At 41.7% G+C, this 18,349-nt stretch overlaps 1 protein-coding gene across 2 annotated transcripts; it reads right to left on the bottom strand.

Annotated features, from left to right (window-relative positions):
* Positions 1 to 10,711: 10,711 nt before the first annotated feature.
* Positions 10,712 to 15,696, bottom strand: gja4 (gap junction protein alpha 4). Of its 2 annotated transcripts, none has more exons than XM_061092752.1 (2): positions 15,588 to 15,696; positions 10,712 to 12,872 (listed from the first exon to the last, which is right to left on the bottom strand). In XM_061092752.1, exon 2 carries the CDS (start codon positions 12,861 to 12,863, stop codon positions 11,760 to 11,762), a length of 1,104 nt encoding a protein of 367 aa, XP_060948735.1. In that variant the 5' UTR covers positions 12,864 to 12,872; positions 15,588 to 15,696; the 3' UTR covers positions 10,712 to 11,759. The 2 variants fall into 2 exon arrangements, with proteins under 2 accessions (XP_060948735.1, XP_060948736.1); XM_061092753.1 differs by having other exon boundaries at positions 10,712 to 12,869.
* Positions 15,697 to 18,349: the final 2,653 nt, after the last annotated feature.

Raw genomic sequence — 18,349 nt, 5'->3', positions numbered from 1 at the left:
TACACTGATAACAACACGTTAGTCTGAATAAGTTGAGCCACGTTTAAAGAACAGATAGATGGTTAATGTTCACATGTCTGCAGTGGGATTGCACACAGATCACCGTTGGTCTAAACTGGCTCGAGTTTGATATGCATCGAACCACTATAACCAAATGTACAACAACCACATGTGAAAACATTCCTTTTGATAAAGACATCAGTGGAACAACACGCGGCTAAAATTGACTTTCTCCTTGAAAGGGCAGCTCTCTACTCTGTCTCACAGCCCATCAGTCATTTCCTAGTAATATACAGCGGTCCAACAGAACCAATGATTCACCATCTCGGCCCAACGACCTGTACTGGTTGAACTGAAATCATGATTACAATAATGGTTTACGTGGAAAACAATATGGAGGAGGTCTGTGGTGATGTTGCCTGCACCCAACATGACCTCCCCTGTGAAGGCAGGAAGAGGGAACGGTTTCCACATATTCTATCAAGACTGTTATTGTTCTCAGTATTAAAGCAAATCCACTGAGGTGGTAACAGAAGCTTTAGGAAGAATTTAAGAAGAATCGGCGTTTGAAGGTGAATAAGTTATTGGTGTCGTATATAATCTGACAAGGATGTTGGAGGTAGAGGTGCCATGGAGACTACAGCCCCCCCAATAATTGGTGTAGTTGCAAGGTTCACTTTGAAAGTTAAATTTTTTTTTTTTTTTTTTTTATATTCTTTTTATTGGTTTTTAACCATTTTATAGAACAAACATTAGAAAAACAGAACAGACAACAAAACAAACAGAACAACAACAAAAATCCCACCCCAAACTAACAATGAGCACTGCAGTATATATCCTTACACACATATATACATATATTTATATACACACATACACATACCCATACATACATATATATACACACATACATACATACACACATACATCCGTGTATACACAAACATACATACATACACAATCAGCAGGATGACAGGAGATAGACAAGGGAATAGCGTATATAAAATAAAAAGAATGAAACAAATAAAATAAAAGAGCAGTTAGTCCTCCCCTTCCAGAAAAAGAATATGAGTTATGGCTTCTGTAAGAATGAATGCACCGGTTCCCAGATCTTCCAAAACCTGACTGATTTGTGATAGAGGTCGTGGGTCAACTTCTCAATGGGGAAAAGAGCAGAAATCTGCGATATCCACATGTCGACTGTAGGGACCTGAGGGGTTGACCACCTCAGCAAAATAAATTTTTTAGCCAAAAATAAAAGAATTATCAACAAAGAATTAGTGTCCGCATCAAAGAGATTGTCTGGGGAATGACTGAGGAGACAGAAAGAGGAAGTCAGCAAGAATATTTTACCCGTGACCTCCTGAATTACAGAGTGTACCCCCTTCCAGAAAGTCTGTATAAGGTCGCATGACCAAAACAAGTGAATAAATGTACCTTTATGTACTTTACATTTATAACAAAGGTTAGAGGTGTCAGGGAACATTCTCTGGAGGCGAACAGGTGTGTAATAGGTTCTAAAAAAAAATTTAAAGTTCTGTTCATGTATGGAGATTGAGGTACATTTGGGGAAAACCCCACTACAGATCTTGTCCCAGTCTATAGGGTTAAACGTCACCTCCAGGTCGCGCTCCCATACCGGCTTCAAAGAGTCATAACCTGAAGATTCAAAATAAAAAAGTGAAACATAAATCTTTGATATCAGTTTTTTGGGAGACTTAGCCAGAATTATTGTGTTTTCCAACTCTGACAGTCCCATGCGAATCTTGCCTGTCCTCAGAAGGGACCCTATGAAGTGACGAATTTGGAGATACTTATAAAAGTCTTTGTGAGGAATATTAAAATCAGCCCTGATTTGCTCAAATGGTTTAACAGAGTCGGAGTCCAACAGGTCCATAAAGTTAGATAGGCCCTTAGATGCCCACTCCATCAGACCAATACTCCTAATCTGTGCTGGTAAATCTGGATTCAGAGCCAGGGGAGATCGGAGAGAGAGGACAGGAGGAATATTGTGGTATTTCCTCACGTCTCGCCAGACTAGTAGTGTGTTATAAACAATTATGTTATTCTTGAGATGATTTAAATGATCTATATTATTGATGAATGGAAGGGAAGTAAGTTTTCTGGGATAACAAGATTGAGATTCAAGACCCAACCATAAGGAATCTTTCCTATTCAAAAACCACTCTGACATCATTTTAAGTTGTGCTGACCAATAGTATAGTTGTAGAGAAGGCAATGACAAGCCTCCGAGATCCTTTGGCTTAGTAAGAGTAGAGAACTTAACTCTTGGATGTTTATTGTTCCAAATATAGCGAGATACATGAGAATTCAGAGACTTAAAAAAAGCAGGTCAGATAGCACGGGAGATTTTGAAATAAATAGTTCAATCGAGGAAGAATATTCATTTTTATAGTGTTGATTCTCCCGAGGAAAGAAGTTGGTATGGAGGCCCATTTTGTCAGATCGTTCTTAACCCTTTGAATTAGAGGTGAGTAATTAGTTTCAAACAGATTATTTAAATCGGGGGTGACAAAGATACCTAAATATTTAAAACCCCTCCTGCACACTTGGAAAGGAGATTGTATAGACATATCCTGGGGGATATCAAAGGGTGTAACAACCGACTTCCCCAGGTTGATCTTATAACCCGACAGGGCACTGAATGTGGCTATAGATTTCAAAACTGCCGGAATTGATTTCTCAGGTTTATATATATATAAAAGGACATCATCTGCAAATAAGGAAATAATGTGGTTTTCCTCACCCACCCCAATCCCAAATATATCAGGGTTAGTTCTGATGGCCTCGGCCAGAGGTTCAATAAACAGTATAAACAGTAAAGGTGACAGGGGGCACCCCTGTCTGCAACCCCTGCGCACCGGGAAGCCATCAGTCATCAAACCATTTGTATTAACTGTGGTTATTGGGTCTGTATAGAAGGTTTTAATCATGTTAATGCAATTAGAGCCCAGGCCGAATTTTGCTAACACCGGAAACAGAAAAGACCATTCAACCCGGTCGAAAGCCTTTTCGGCATCAAGGGAGACTATAAGTGCTGGATTTTTGTGTGCGTTAAGATATTGAACAATATTAAGAATGCAACGTACATTGTCTGTGCCATATCTTGATTTTACAAACCCCGCTTGATCTGGGTTTATTATTTTCGGAAGGATGTTTTCCAATCTCCGAGCCAGTACCTTTGCCATAATTTTGTAGTCCACATTGAGGAGACTAATAGGCCTAAATGATGAACAATCTAAAGGGTTTTTATCTTTTTTTTAGAAGTAAACTAATGGAAGCGTATCTCCAGGAGGGGGGCATGCCATCTCTCAAGATACCATTAACGGCAGGCATAAAAATTGTGCGGATCTCTGGCCAGAATTTCTTAACAAATTCCAGTGGAAACCCGTCGGGGCCTGGACACTTCCCATTTGGCATAGACTGAATTGCAGCCCAGACCTCCTCTGGAGTGAATGCAGCGTCTAGGCTGTAGCGATCCTCCTCCGCAATAGTAGGTAAAGGGACATTGTTCAAATATGAAGCAATGTCAGCCTCGTCAGCCTTATCTGTACTATACAGGGATTTATAAAAATCCCGGAAAGTACTATTGACAATCGTTGGATCATATGTGACATCCCCATTCTGTGTTCTTATCATATTAATTGAGCGATCATTATTTTGATTTTTCAGTTGGTGGGCAAGCAGGCGACTGGACTTATTGCCAAATTCATAATATTTCTGTTTAGTGTAAAGTAACAGTTTCTGAACATGGCGAGTATGATCCAAGTTAAGTGCAGTCTTAACAGCGACTAGCGCCTTTAAGTTTGCTAGAGTAGGTGACTGTTTATGTATCTGCTCCAGCCTAGTCAATTCTTTTTCAAGATTCTTTCTGTTTTCCTCTAAAACCTTTTTCTGATGAGAGCTGTAGGATATAAGGTAACCACGTAAAGTGGCTTTAGCTGCATTCCAAATCGTGGCAGAGGACACTGGAGAGCTTTTATTGTCGAGCCAGAATTGTGATAAGTTGTTCCGGACAAAAACGCAAAAAGAGTCACTATTTAAAAATGACGAATTGAATCTCCAAATGGGAGTTCTAGGAATGTTAAATAATGGGTTAATGCATAGATGTACCGGAGCGTGGTCTGATAAGACAATAGAATCTATACAGCAAGTCTGGACAGAGTGTAAAAAGTCTTTGGGAATAAAAAAATAGTCTAGTCTAGAATACGAGTTGAAAGTAAAATTTTAATTGTTGAATAGTACAATTTTTCTGCCTCTTTGCCACGACAGCCACTGGTTGAAAGCATTGGGTTTTCTGGTCCGTCCCACTCTCATGAACACAACATCTCAACTACGTCTTGAGACTCCAGGATTTGTATTTGGAGGTCAAAGTTCAAGGTTACTGAGATCTCAGGAACGTGTTATCTTAAGAATGCCTCAAAAGAATCCTTTCAAATATGGCTCAAATGTTCACGTAGACTCACAGACCAACTGATCCGGTTTGCGTAGTCGAAGTTCAAGGACATGGTGGCATTTTGGCCTCTTGAACATGATATCTCACGTCTGCATTCACTGAATTTATTACCTTTTTGATGTCCAATGAACTTAAAGATGAACTGATGGTCAAAGATCACAGGGACATCATATGAATCTGGACAAAATGTACATTGACGGATTTGTTGGTTGAGGCATACAACTATAGGGCCTACTAAAATTATGCTATTCTATAGACTTTCTTTTTCCAGCAGCAGCATTTCTGACTGACTTTCACCTTCCCTGGAATCGGAAGATGTGACGACTCTTACAAAGGACTCAGAATAATTATTCTGTTGACACTTTCACTCCAGTCCTGCAGCCTTTCCTGTGTTTAGTAATGAAGCAGGAAGGTCCATCTCTCTGAGTGGATGGTAACCTTTCCTTTGTGCCAGGATAAGTTCTGCTACGTTCGCCTGCCAGGTAGTGAAACAGGGGAAAAGATTATGAGGCCCAGATTAACACTGGCTCCGGACCGGTAAATGCTGCCCTGCTATCGGCAGCCATCAGCTTGTACTCCCCTCTTTTTCTCGTTTGCTATCAGTGGAATGACCTGCTCCGGTCCAGTGACCCCGGTCGTGCGTGTGCAGAGCGGCAATTGCTTCAAGCTGGTGGAAGTTTCCAGTTGAAACTAGTGGGGATGGAGAGATAGGGGGGGGTGAGTCTGCAGCTAAATTACAACGAGAGGGAGTTAACAAGGAGTGTGATGTGTGTGAAGTGTGTGTGTGTGTCCTTCTGGGAACAATCAACAGGACAGGTTGGGCGTCTTAACAATGGCCCCGGCTCCTCACAACTGGACAGTGCTGTGGGAACCAAACTCCGAGGCTCATGGGAAGAGTAAGGCGTCTGGAGGTGTTCTATTGTTCTCGCTGGATGATGGGGGATAATAGGTGAGGGTGATGCTGGCTGTTCCTTTTTTTTCTTTTTTCTAAGGAGGTCCAATCGAACATCCTGAGCGGACAGGCTGGAGACGGTGCTGCAGGAACAATAGAGCTGTCTGCCTGTTGGAAGGGCACTACTTCCCCCTATTAAACAACTACACACACACACACACACACACACACACACACACACACACACACACACACACACACAGAATCCTGGAGTTCAGGTATAGCCTTTTATCAAACTCATACACAGACTAAACATTTTACAATAACATTTACAGGTATATTTTTACAGGAGAATACACCAGAATAGAAAACTGGTTGACACCCGAAGCTTCTAAAAAACAATTTATCTCGTACTTATTACTTATTTGAACCTTCCTGTCTTATTATGGACTGCCACACTCCTTCCTGCAGACTCAATAACCTCTCCCCCTGTCTCCATCGTTAAGGATCAGTGGACCGTGTTCACACCATTTTCCTCTGACATCACACAGGGTGGGAAGCTTATGCTGTAATGAACAGAATAACAAACTGCTGTGATCCAGGTTATTAGGTCATACAAACACAGGGAATGTGACTAACTGTTTTAATTTCTCAGGCCACCCCCTGTTTAGCAAAGACATTAGATAGTGAAAGTTGAAGGGACGTGGGACCATGGGTGTGTTCGAATATCCCATTTTGTTTAGAAACCTCCCTAAGTGAGTGAAATGACCTGGAAGTGTTTCAGCAGCCGACACAATAAGAGCTGTTTGAACTCTCTAAATAATGAGTTACGGAGCTTCAGTGTTTCCTAACTCATCTACTTTAGCATGAGAAACATTACACCATCCCTTATGATAGGAAAGGAGAACATTCCGCCCCACAGTTTGTACGGCAGCAAAATTTAAGGTCAACACAAGCTTGTTGTTGCACCTGGACACAACCACTTAAATATGAAAAAACGGAACAGCTGTTTTATTTTCATGACACGATCTTGAACTGATGTGAATCCTCACATGATCGTCTGAGCTGCTTCTTTGTCATATCTGTCCAGTCAGGAGTCCAGTGAACATCAAGCAAAATAAATTCATAGTTCACAACAACATCATCATAACAAAACAAAGATATGAAGGTTATTTCAACATCCTGACTGTGGAATGGACACAATCATTTTTTTCTACACTTATGTAAGGTTTTCTCCTTGTACTCTTATGGTAAATACTCTATCCAATGCTAAAGTGTTTCGGAACTAACTTTTGTGTTGAAGCAAACTGTGTGAACACAGGAATATGTCCCAACGAGCAGAATGTGATATAATGTTACTGCCCTAACCAGATTATGTCTTAGGTCTGGTAAAAAGACACAACAGTTAATGTTGATAGCTTGATAAAGAAGCTTCAGTTGATTTTATATACAGTCTTGTATAAATGTGTCCAAGATGTGTATTGATATTTCGATATAAATACGTCCCTCATGGCCTAAAATATGTGGGTAACCTTGACACATGGCCCCATGTCCCTACAGATTTTCCTATCCATTGTCTTTTCAGTTGCAGATCAGTTAGCTACGTGTGTTTATATGACAAACAAACCTGGATCACAGAGCAGCACAACATTATTGTCTTTAACAGCATTTGAGTTTCCCACCCTTAACATTAAAGTAGTTGTTTCAGAGAAAAATGGCCGCTGTGGGGAAATGTTCTATGCCTGGACCTGAAGTGACAGGGCCTCTTGTAAGGCTCTTTCTGGAACTCTTTCCCCCAAACACATCTCTGGCAGCACCTGTCTCATTTTGTTCAAGAAGTTATTCAAAGCTCTCCTCATAAAGAAGCTGGTCCCTATGCTTCTTCATGCTTTTACTGTCTCAAGTGTCTTTTAAAAGTTACTTTTTGCACATTTACCCATCGGTCACTGGGCTTTTTGATTGGGTTGCCATGACATTAGGGCTTCACAACACAGGGGAGCGAAGGACCAAACAATGCAACAATGCCTACCGCAGCCCCATTGTCAGGGTGAACAATCGCCAATGAGCTCTCCCTGGGGAGAAACAATACTGGAACAGGAAACAGATATGGACCCACTTCCTGTCCAGGGTTTAAATTTAGGGACTGCTCAAAGCATTTCGTTGTTGTTCTTTTTTTGAGTAGCACAAATGGCCAAATTAAGGAGTTGGTGCTTGGACGTGACATTGTTATGGTTAAAGAGGCGGTTGTGTGTCGGTACTGTGTGTGTGCTCGTTGAGAGAAACAAAAGCAGTTGGCGCATGCAACACTGTATTCCTGTCACACAAACACACGCGTAACAACGTAAACACTAAGTCCTACAAAGCGGCCTTTGCTACACCAGATAAATAAGTTCCCATTTCATCCAAATAGAGATATTGCATAACTTTGAAAACCTCCTTCATCCCACTGCGTTATATTTTAGGGGCTTGCCCATACTTTGTTTACAGTCCGTGTGAAGGGAGGTCAGACTGGTCATTCCTGACTTCTCAAGGGTATTTTTTGTGAGTGGGCATTTTCTGCCTGTTCAGGGGGCTTTCTAGAGATACGCAGGTCCATCAGCAGTGCAGCTGGCAGGAAGCCCGACCACAGCGCTCGCCATTTCCAATCTCGTATCCCAATAGAGGTCATTTCATACCCACACTTGAATGGCAGCAGTTCCCTGAAATTGAACACACTCTGATATCAGTCCCTTAAATATGCCTGATTATTTTTTTCATCAAGATCCATGAATTATTCCCTGTGAAATTGATGAAAATGTCAAAAAATGCCTTCGCCCTTGGTCCAGTCCCACACTCCATCCCGTGGGGCATCCTTTCACCAAGTTTCGCAAAACACTTCGGGAGTTTTTGAGAAGTCCTGCTGACAAACAAGCAAACCACTCAAACGGCAAATGAATGGACAGGGAGCCAAAACACAACCTCCTTGGCAATCAATAAAGATGCTTATCTTTACTTGTTAGTCATAACTCCTTGAATTTCCTTAGCGTGTAAATTGGGGCCACAGATATGCCAGCTGTTATCTCTTTCTGTTTTTGTGTGTTTTTGTGATCCTTAAAGTGTGTCACAGCCGAAAGCCTCTGGAGAACTCTACTATACTTTAATGGTTGTCATTCATAGGCTGTGTCTGTACCGTTTGACCTGATTCTTACACAGGTGGTAAAAGAGGTTGGTTTTGTTTACGTTTGTTGTGGGGACCGGTCGGTGGCATAATTAGCTAAGTATGGTTTTCTGGTCAGTGTTAACTTCTTGCATATTTCCTGCTTTCATGCTTGTTGTGCGGGTGAACATTGTTCAAACGTTGCCCTGAGGAGCCATGTGATTTACAGCACAACGAAGTAAACAAAATAGTATCATTTGGAAGAAAAGACATATTTCTATTATCACATGATATTATGTTTTATCACAGGGTGTAGGGATTTGAGTTGAGATTAGCTTTTTAACCCCATGGGTTGCCCTTATGTAAGAGCTGCTGGAGCCTGTTTGATGGCTCCCTTGGAACGACTTTACAATCTTAAAAACTTGTGCGTGGATGTTTGTGTGTGTCCACTCATTTACGAGTCTGCAGGTTTGCCGCTTCTTTGTCTGTGATCAACAGCACCAACAGAGTGAGGAAGTGCATCAGCAGTGACTTCAACAATGTCGGGAAACGTGGTCATGATGGCATCAGATCCCACAGTTTGGATGTGTGACTGTTAAGGATGACCTGTCGCACAGATTTGGGTCTTTCCAGCAAATGACCCCAACTTCTCCTTAAGCACAACTTGCCTTAAACAAATATTTCTTTTATAAATCTCAAAATCTTTCAACAACTATGTGACTGATTGTAATACCTTGGATTTAATGAAAAGGTTTGGACATGAATAATAGTCATGACAGGGAGACATGCAGTTAAAACATCTCTATCATCCACACTAGTCAGTGATCTTTATAAAAGGGCAGCAATTTCAATGGAGGGCAAAAATGAGAGTTGGAGCAGCACTCGCTGTTGTTTTTATCTTGGAGATTAATATTTGCTTCCGTGAACAGGAGGTGAGTGTTCCCCCACAAAAAGAACAGAGCAGGGCTTCTTCGGCTCAATCGCCCATAGGAGGATGGGCACAGTAAAGGGAACTCCGCCGTTCCGCTGCTTTGGTTGGCAGCGAGAGGGCTCATATGGGGTCACAGTGTGCAATCTGTTCCGTGACCCCCCTGGCTTTTTTGTGAGCAAACACACATGACCGGTCACATGGACCCATTCGCGCAAGCGCACAAGCATCCCTCCCACCCACTTGGACTGAGATAACAAGGCTGCAGGAGAATGCCAGCCAAGTTCTCGTGAACAGGCATTGAACCGGGCAGCTCCGGCAGGCTCTGCTTGGATTGTTCTCTCTGCCAATTTGTCCTCGACACACTGAGAGGCTGCCGACAACAAAAAACACATTCCTCTCCGAGTACTCAGATAGTCTTTCTATTGTTAAATCACAATACATTTAGATAAAAACTGCTGAAAAAGAAAAAACAATCTGAATCTTTTTTTAATTTCTGCTATTCAGCTGGTTTTAGTTGGCTCCACATAGTTCCTTTATGAGTCGGCCTCACCTCAATTTCCCACAAACCCTCTTTCCTGCCATAGATAACTGCTTATCGTCATGGAGACAGTTCTGTAAATTGCTGGAAATGAGCGCCGTATTGCAGAGGGCTGCAGCCACATCTCTGGAAAGACGTATGGCTACATTCATTCGGAGCCCGGGCGAGCACCTTTGTCGAAGGTGTTGGATTCTATCAGCTCCTCTCCACAGAAAGCAGTGTTAGCAGTGTCAGCTGGGGCCAGGGGATATCAAACAGAGGCAGAACAATATGCTGTTCCACCTTGAATGAACTTTTACTGGCATATAATTGATGCCTTTCTTCTCTACCGCCAAGAGCTGTGGATTTGAAAACAGCCATTAAATCAAAGATATTTTTCCCTCCTCAGGAGGTTATGCTTATGATACTCTGCGAGGCTCATCCACTTCTCCACACATTGGCCTTTCTATTATTCCCATAGCGCCTTCTCCTGAGTGATTTATTGCTTCCGTATTGTGACAGTGTTTGGATTGTGGAAATTGTACTGCTTGGGCAAAGAAGCAACACACACTTGGGGGACATTTTCCTCCTCATGGAAATCTCATCCCTGCATTCAGAGAGAGAAGGGAATAAAGCCATCACCACAAAGAGCCTCTGTATAGATTGCAAATAATGCAGTAGGCTATTGTTTAGGGGGACATTTTTTTCCTGGATATATGATTCTTAATTGATAAATTGACAGTGTCATCATTCATGTATAGTAGTTTACAATTTATTGTATTCAAAATAATAAATATTAACAATTGGTCACAATAGCTTAAACATTAAATACAGTTTTCATATAATAATATATCATTTCCTGGTGTTGAACTTGCACATATCTGTACCTCTTTCAGTCCATTCACCGTGCAATCACAAATGCACTTATTTACTTTCTCAACTCTCTCAAGCTCACTAAAAAGGTTCGCTTTTCAAACTGGATGCTCGCCTTCCCTCCATTATTCAGCGGCGTTGATGATGTATGCTGTGGTCCTCTCGCTTTCTCCATGAATAAAATACCACTGATACTGGAAATGATAAGTCTCACACTTCGCCAGAATTCCCATGACTTCCCACTCCACTTCCCCAACTCAAGTGGCCAAAACACACTGGGTGAAAGGGGAAAAGTACATTGTATGTCCATGTGCATGTGAATGTGCATGTGTATGCCTGCGTGCGTGCCTGTGTCCACGCAGCCATTATCCTCTTGGGAGCTGGAGCGAGGACCCAGAGACCAGTACATTCCACAGTGTGGACACAGCCTTGGGGAGAAGAGAGAGGGGGGGGGGTGCTTCCAACAGCTCCATGGGTTACAGTGCAAATCTCAGAGGAATATGCTTAAATCTGCCTCTGCCGCATTCCCTCCCATACACACTCACACGGTTTCCCTCGGACCCCCCACTGCAGTGTTTTTTTCCACTGTCGCATCGAGCACCAAGAGCCATTAAATGCAATTTGAAGGCATCTTATGACTGTAATCTTCTCATGGCCGAGTGTTCGTTGTCTTTGCCTTGGGGAGTGTTCTCAGAATGTTGCGTTTTGAATAGCCTCATTTATCTGGTGAATCTCTGGCTGAATGTCTACCTGCCTCTGAGGCATGGCGGTTCACAGTGCAGTAGTTGTTCTTCTTCATGTCTCCCTTATTTGAGCTGTCGGCCCGCACTCCTGACACCCAAGGGTTATGTGCAGGATTCCACTTATAAGTAAAAAAAAAAAGAGCAAGAAACCAAACAAGGCTTTCATAGTCATAAACACCATCTGACTGCATCAAACATAATGTTTCAGCTTTGACTGGACCTTATGGGCACCCTTACTGTTTTTAACCGTGTGATGCGCTTGTTTTTTATAATGGACTCTTGGCGAATGTGACGTCCTCATTGCGCCCATGCAGTTCATATAACTAGGAAGCAGGTCACTGCCAGCCTCCCCAGGGCCCCAGGTGGCCTCTGTGGCCAGATCCCCGTTGCTCTCACAGGGATTGGAATGGCATGCAGCCTCACTCGGCATGGGCAGGCTGGTGTGACCCCCTGCTGTGTAAGACTGTGACACCGCCGCCTGAAGCTCTGGAGTCTTTTGTCCGGCAGGTACTTTCTCAGGCTGAGGTAGGTATTCTCGCCGCTGGGCACTGTAGCGCTTCTCCAGCTGGTGGGAGATGGCGAGCTGAAGGAGGTGGAGGAGCTCGAGGAGGTTGAGGAGCAGGGAGATGGCGGCGATCACCTGAGTGTAGATGGTGAAGATGGTCTTCTCCGTGGGCCGAGAGACGAAGCAGTCCACCTTGTACGGACAGGGGAACCCTGTGCACTCAAACTTTGATTGGATGATGAAGCCGTTGTAGAGGATCCACAGCCCCACGATGAAGCCAGCCTCCAGGAGGACTTTTACGAGGATGCTTAATGCGTACGCACACAGCAGCCTGCCTTTCAGTTTAGGGGCCTCAGGAGTAGCCTTTTCAGCTTTTTTACCTTTCCCCCCCTCCTCTTGTTTCACTTGTGTCACTTTCTTATTGCTCCCATCTCCTCTCTTACTTCCGCCAGCCTCCTCTTCCTCTTTTTCCTTGTCCTTCCCGGCCCTTATAGCCACATATCCGAAATAGAAGATGGTCGGCGTGGACACGAAGATGACTTGGAGGACAAAGTAGCGAAAGTGGGAAATGGGGAAGGCTTTGTCGTAGCACACGGGGGTGCAGCCAGGCTGGCGCGTGTTGCAGACAAAGTCGTGCTGCTCGTCATCCCAGGCAGATTCGGCAGCAGCTCCCAACACCAACATACGAAACAGGAAGAGCACGGTGAGCCAGATACGGCCGAGGCCAGTCGAGTACTCTTGGCCCTCCTCCAGCAGATGCTCCAGGAAGGACCAGTCAGCTCTGGACATCCTCTGCTTCTATGGGACAGTTCAGAGAGAATGACAAAACAGTTTATCCAACTTTTGACAGATTGCATTGCTGACACAAGAATGTTTGTAGAATATAACTAAGGATGCAAAATATTGACATTTTTTATTTTGGGGAGAACAAGTAGAAATCAACTTTTATGGAATTAAGCCATGGCGTATTTTCCACTTCAGTTCTTCTCCTTGCGCTGATGTTGCTGCTGTGCATGTGTGAAATGCCTGATCTCGGCATTTCTCCCCTGCTCTTGGATTTTTTTCTTCTGGGCTTAGACGTTTTTGTGCAATAAGTTTGCCAAAATTCCCCAACCTTTAAGAGAAATGCTGAAACTAGAACGCAGGAAATCGAAACGACTTTTTGAGCACAAGCGGAGCAAATCCAACCACAAGCATGCGTTCGTTGAGTACAAGCGCATTACTGAATCTGAATGTGGAATCAATAGGTCCGGCTCTCAGACTAAAAGACCACACTTTTGAATAAAAATAAGAAAAAAATGGCTCGAGGCTCAAAACTGAAAATTTGCAGCAGAGATATTAAATGTGTGAACTACGATAAGAAAAACTCTTTCGTCAATAGCTCATCAAAACATTCTTACAAATATTGTGGGTTGCTTTCGTGACTGAGTGTCGGGTCTATGGAACCAAACTGTAACAGAACAAAACTCAAAGTACCCTCTCTTCTGCTTGTTCAAATTGGGAGCTGCTGTGTCAGGTGACTGGAGCCAGCGCCATCCGCATACTTGTTATGTTCGTCTTTTCCCAACCCTTCCATTCACATCACTGAACACACTGGCTTGGATTTAATACCTTACACCTAACATGTATATTTTATAGTTTTTCATTATTTCTACAAGCAGCAAATGAGCTAAGCTTCTCCAACCTATTCAACATAATGGCGTCTTTTATACTTTTTTTACAACGACTGTACCTGACTTTTACTGTAGGCTCCTATTAGTTCTTCCATGAGCTCACTGCACTGTTGCTGTTCAGGTGGGCGCCAACTCCCCATCATCAAGATGGGGAAAAACAAAGCCCCTACACATTAAAATGAACTAAAGCAAAACCACATGGCACTAAAGTTATTTAACATAAATGGAAACACTGTACAATCTCACTGTTCACCCTCAAACTGGATTAAGTGAGTCCTGGAGAGGCCCCCTAAAACTTTAACATCTTCTGCATTCTATTTTTAAAGGTGGGTTTATGAGTGACTTGAAGCAGTTTCAAATCATAAACTCTTTTAACGACATATTGAGGCAGCGGTTGTTGGAAACTTTTAGTGACAAATGGCCGCGTCAGTGGCTTGTCGGGAAGCTTGATGTGGACGCGCACGCACGCACACACGCATCTGAACAAACATCCTGTCTGGGGGAGTCAAGGCACCACTCTGACATTTGTGTGTTTGTTTAGACTATTTATGTTTTTCTGTTATTTCTTCCCCTGTGAGAAAAAAAAACTTTCCCTGAAAAAGAAAACACTAACTTTTCTGACAGGATAAGACGGGACAATGGACTTGACAGGGATCATAAAATCGAAAAGCACACTGAGCCACTTGACCTCAAGACTTGAGGATTATTCTAATCACCTCAAAATACACCAAAGATGAGAATACCAGTTCACATGGAGTATCTATATAATTAAACCATCAAGTGCCGAATATAATGTATAAACACTTAAGATACAATGAAGTCCTATCACCAAGAACAATTACTGTCACAGACACTAAATCACAGTAGGCTTTTCATTATCACTTTATAAATAACATTAATCTCATTAGGTGTATTATTGCCACATTATCTAAGTTATTATATGGGTGAGCAAATCATATAATTATTAGTTGTAAAAATAAAGGATTGAAAAACGCATGAAGGCAATCAAAATAGTTATATAAGTTCTACAAGACATTGCAATTTGTTCAATGATTACACAAGGTAAACAAAATAACAGCACAATGACCAGATGTGAACTTTTAAAGTTCCAGTAAAATGTGTTTTATTGGCCTATAAGTCTACTTCATTATTTACAATTATTAATTATTTGCTTTGCTGTTGATGTTGTTTTAGAAGACAAATTTGTGCTTATGTAACGGAAGTTTCTAAAAGTTTTTAAAGATTTAAAAGACACTGCAATTCACTGTCATATTACACTAGGACCAAAAGTGAAAAGCACTATGTTTTGAAACTTACAACTTTTACAGTACTAGTCAAACTTCCGATGTATCAGCCAACGTAAACTGTCAATACTTTCATTTGTAACACCATTGAGTGTCATTTGATTTGCTGCGTGTTTTTTTCCAGTCATATATGATTTATTTGAAGCATTTAAATAATATAACTTATATAATATAACTTATAAAAGGGTTGAATAATAAATGCCAATACATGAAAGCCAATCCTATACATAATGAGATTATGTCTATTTGAAAAGTAATCATAAAGCATTGAAAGACAGATTCAATACAACAGAAGTTTTACTGGAACTTTAAAAGTTGCGAAAGTTTTAAAAGACACTCTGCAATTCACTTCACGAATAAGGGGCACAAATTATGAATGAAAAGTCTGATAGAATTTATATATAGACACCTGAATCCCACTTTGGGGGATTAAACCTTCACCACACACACTGCATTTCACTCATAGAGAAGTTACAGGGATAACAGTTATAGTGACGTAAATCAAGAGTTTTCTCATTACTCTAGAAACTCCTCACCTTTCTCTCTCGTGAAGCCTTGTTCGTCTCCTCACTGCTTCGCCAGGCTCTTTACGCACTGCGGTGGTCCACACGGCTCGGCTCGTATCGGCCTGCTTTTTAAAACGGAATCGATGCAATCGGAAAAAAAAGAGAGAGTGGGGCGACCTTTCCCATGCCTGCTCCTCTAGCCCTGCCTCCCTCAGGAAGCTGGTCCAGGAAATGGGATGGATGAAGTCAGAAGTGCTGGTGATGGGTTCAGTGCGCTCGGACGCACGGGATCAACTTCCTTTGGGGTTTTTTTTAAAGACAAAAAACAGTAATTAGCATTAGTTGCATGGGACCATCGCCAGACTTGTGTTATTTAAAGGTTAGAGGCTTGGAAGGAAATCGAGTGGAGTGCAGTGGAAAAAGAGGAGGGGGTCTCAAATGTCATGTTTATTTTATGACATTTAAAGCATTTAAAATGTCAGTGAGGCACCACTATAATTTGCTGAATTAAAAACACAAACCTTGCTCTCTCCTGGCAGTGCCCTCACCCTCAGACCCTTTTATTAACAGATCAGGATCAGATGATTATTACACAACTGGCATTCACACTCATGCAATGTTCCATCGTGCCACACTATGGCGCCAGTCACCTTATTTCCACCGAGCACGGATCAATGAAGGCAGCAGCTGGGATTGAAACGTGAATCTCGTTGGATCTGTTTCTCGAATCGATTCATAGATCTCCAGATGTTTATGCCAGCAGCTCGTTGCCGTGGTAACGCCTCCTCTATTAATCATTATACCTGCATCCATCTATTTAGATCTGCTGCCGTCTAATATTACAAATTGCTGCAAACTGTCTTCAACCTTTAAACAGGTAAATCCCATTAAGATCAATATCTCCTTTTCAAGGGAGACCTGCATATATTAGTGCATTAATAGCACAAGGAACAAACAATTTGAATGTAAATAAACATCCTTACAACACAATACAAATACTAATACTAGTTATGCATGTAAAAGTCAATAAATAAAAAAGTCAATAAATAAAAAACTGAAAAATAATGCAATACTAGTCAAAAACAATTACAGTTAAAATCATATGTGGATTTTACATGATCATTTTAAAGTGACCCACTGGGACCAGGATATCAAACCATATTGCAATGTGTGGTGCAAAGAATCTAAAAGCAATCTTTCCCAGGTCAGTGTTAATTCTAGGAACTTGCAGCAGTAGCCATTAACTGTAACATTTATACTGTGGAGGAATTACATTTTAAATCTTTGTGTCAAATTAAGTGCATGTCAAAATGTGAATGTAGGCTACCTACACTCATAAGTACACTTCTCTGTGCTCTGTTGCTTTAGGAGGGAATTGCATTTTTTACAGCTGCAGTTAATGGTTCAGATGATTAATTTCCTTCAATATTCGGATTGTAGATACAAAGCACATGATCAGTGTGTAGAATATGCTGTAATCTACCCACACGTATATAACAAAAATAGCTCTGTGCTTAGGTTAATGAAAAATCATTAATACCGATTCAATAATATAACACTGACAAGGGCCATTATGCATGATGATAACTTTTATTGTTGACGATACTTCTGAAGTGTAGCTTAAGTGTTTTTTTATCAAGGGAATTTATATTTTTAACTAAATAAAGGATTTATTTTCTCCTCCAGTGAGAAGATATAAGTGCTTTATGTTGTTAATGTGGGATAACGTCTCTCTCTCTATATACACACACATATATATATATAATGGCTGGTGTGTGTGTTATGAGATTTAAATGTCAATGTTGTGGTATTTCTGAAGTATAGTGCCTTTACGTTATAATGCACAATAATTATGTGTAGCAAGATCTTACCTTCTTTTTGTGTTTATTGGAAAGGTCTGCAGTCTTTTCAGTCAAGGACTAAAGCCAGCCACCAGCCAGCCACCAGCCAGCCAACCAGCCAGCAAGCCAGCCAGCAAGCCAGCCGTGCAGAGGTTTGTTTTGTTTGCATATGTGTGTCTCAAGAACCAAAACAAGCCCGAAATGCTGCCATGATTCAGATGTTCTGTGCTTACTCGTTGGAAGTGTTGGGAAGATAATGCAAAACCTTGAGGCATGATTTGGCAATATATCAGATAATACAATGAATCTTCTCCAAACAAGCCTCCTGTCTATGGAACATGCAAACTGATTGTGTGCTGTTAGTAAAGGCTTGCTGGAAGCCTAGATTTCATATCTTAAATCAAATCCGGCACAAGATGGGGCTGCACAATGCTGTGACCATTAAACCCAATGGCCTCCTCGTGTCAGAAAGAAATTGAAATTGTGATTGATTGTAAACAAGTATTTTATTCGTATGCGTTTAATGCATGATAACACAAATTCAAGCAACAAGGCATAATGCCGTTCAGTACCGTATCACATGCTATAACATAGCCTGCACCAATCCAGCTGCTCCTGGCCACAGCAGTTATCACTTACTGACACCGCCATCAGTCAAATTTAAGTGTTTGCAGAGAAGTCATCTCCACACAGTCGCTCCCAATCAGCTCAGCGCCATTATAAGTGTCAATATGTAGATTATGAGAAGAGTAAGGAGGCCGGGTCTATCTCCCCGGCCGCGGCACAGAGCGGAGTTTTATATAAAGCCTGGAAAATTGACAGTGAATCATCCTGACAGATCAGCTTCTTTCTCTTTTCTTTGGTCATTACATTGGTAGATGAATGGCGAGGAGGGAAGTGAGTGCTGCCGACAGAGAGTAATGGAACTGTTTCCATTCAGGAGATGTGTTA

This window comes from Limanda limanda, chromosome 19, assembly GCF_963576545.1.
Source record: "Limanda limanda chromosome 19, fLimLim1.1, whole genome shotgun sequence".
Lineage (NCBI taxonomy): Eukaryota > Metazoa > Chordata > Actinopteri > Pleuronectiformes > Pleuronectidae > Limanda > Limanda limanda.
Note: the sequence above shows the minus strand (reverse complement) of the source record. Positions and strands in the feature narration are given on the sequence as shown.

Excerpts from the sequence above, each read along its gene's own strand:
- gja4 (XM_061092752.1), bottom strand. The coding sequence starts at position 12,863 with ATGTCCAGAGCTGACTGGTCCTTCCTGGAGCATCTGCTGGAGGAGGGC.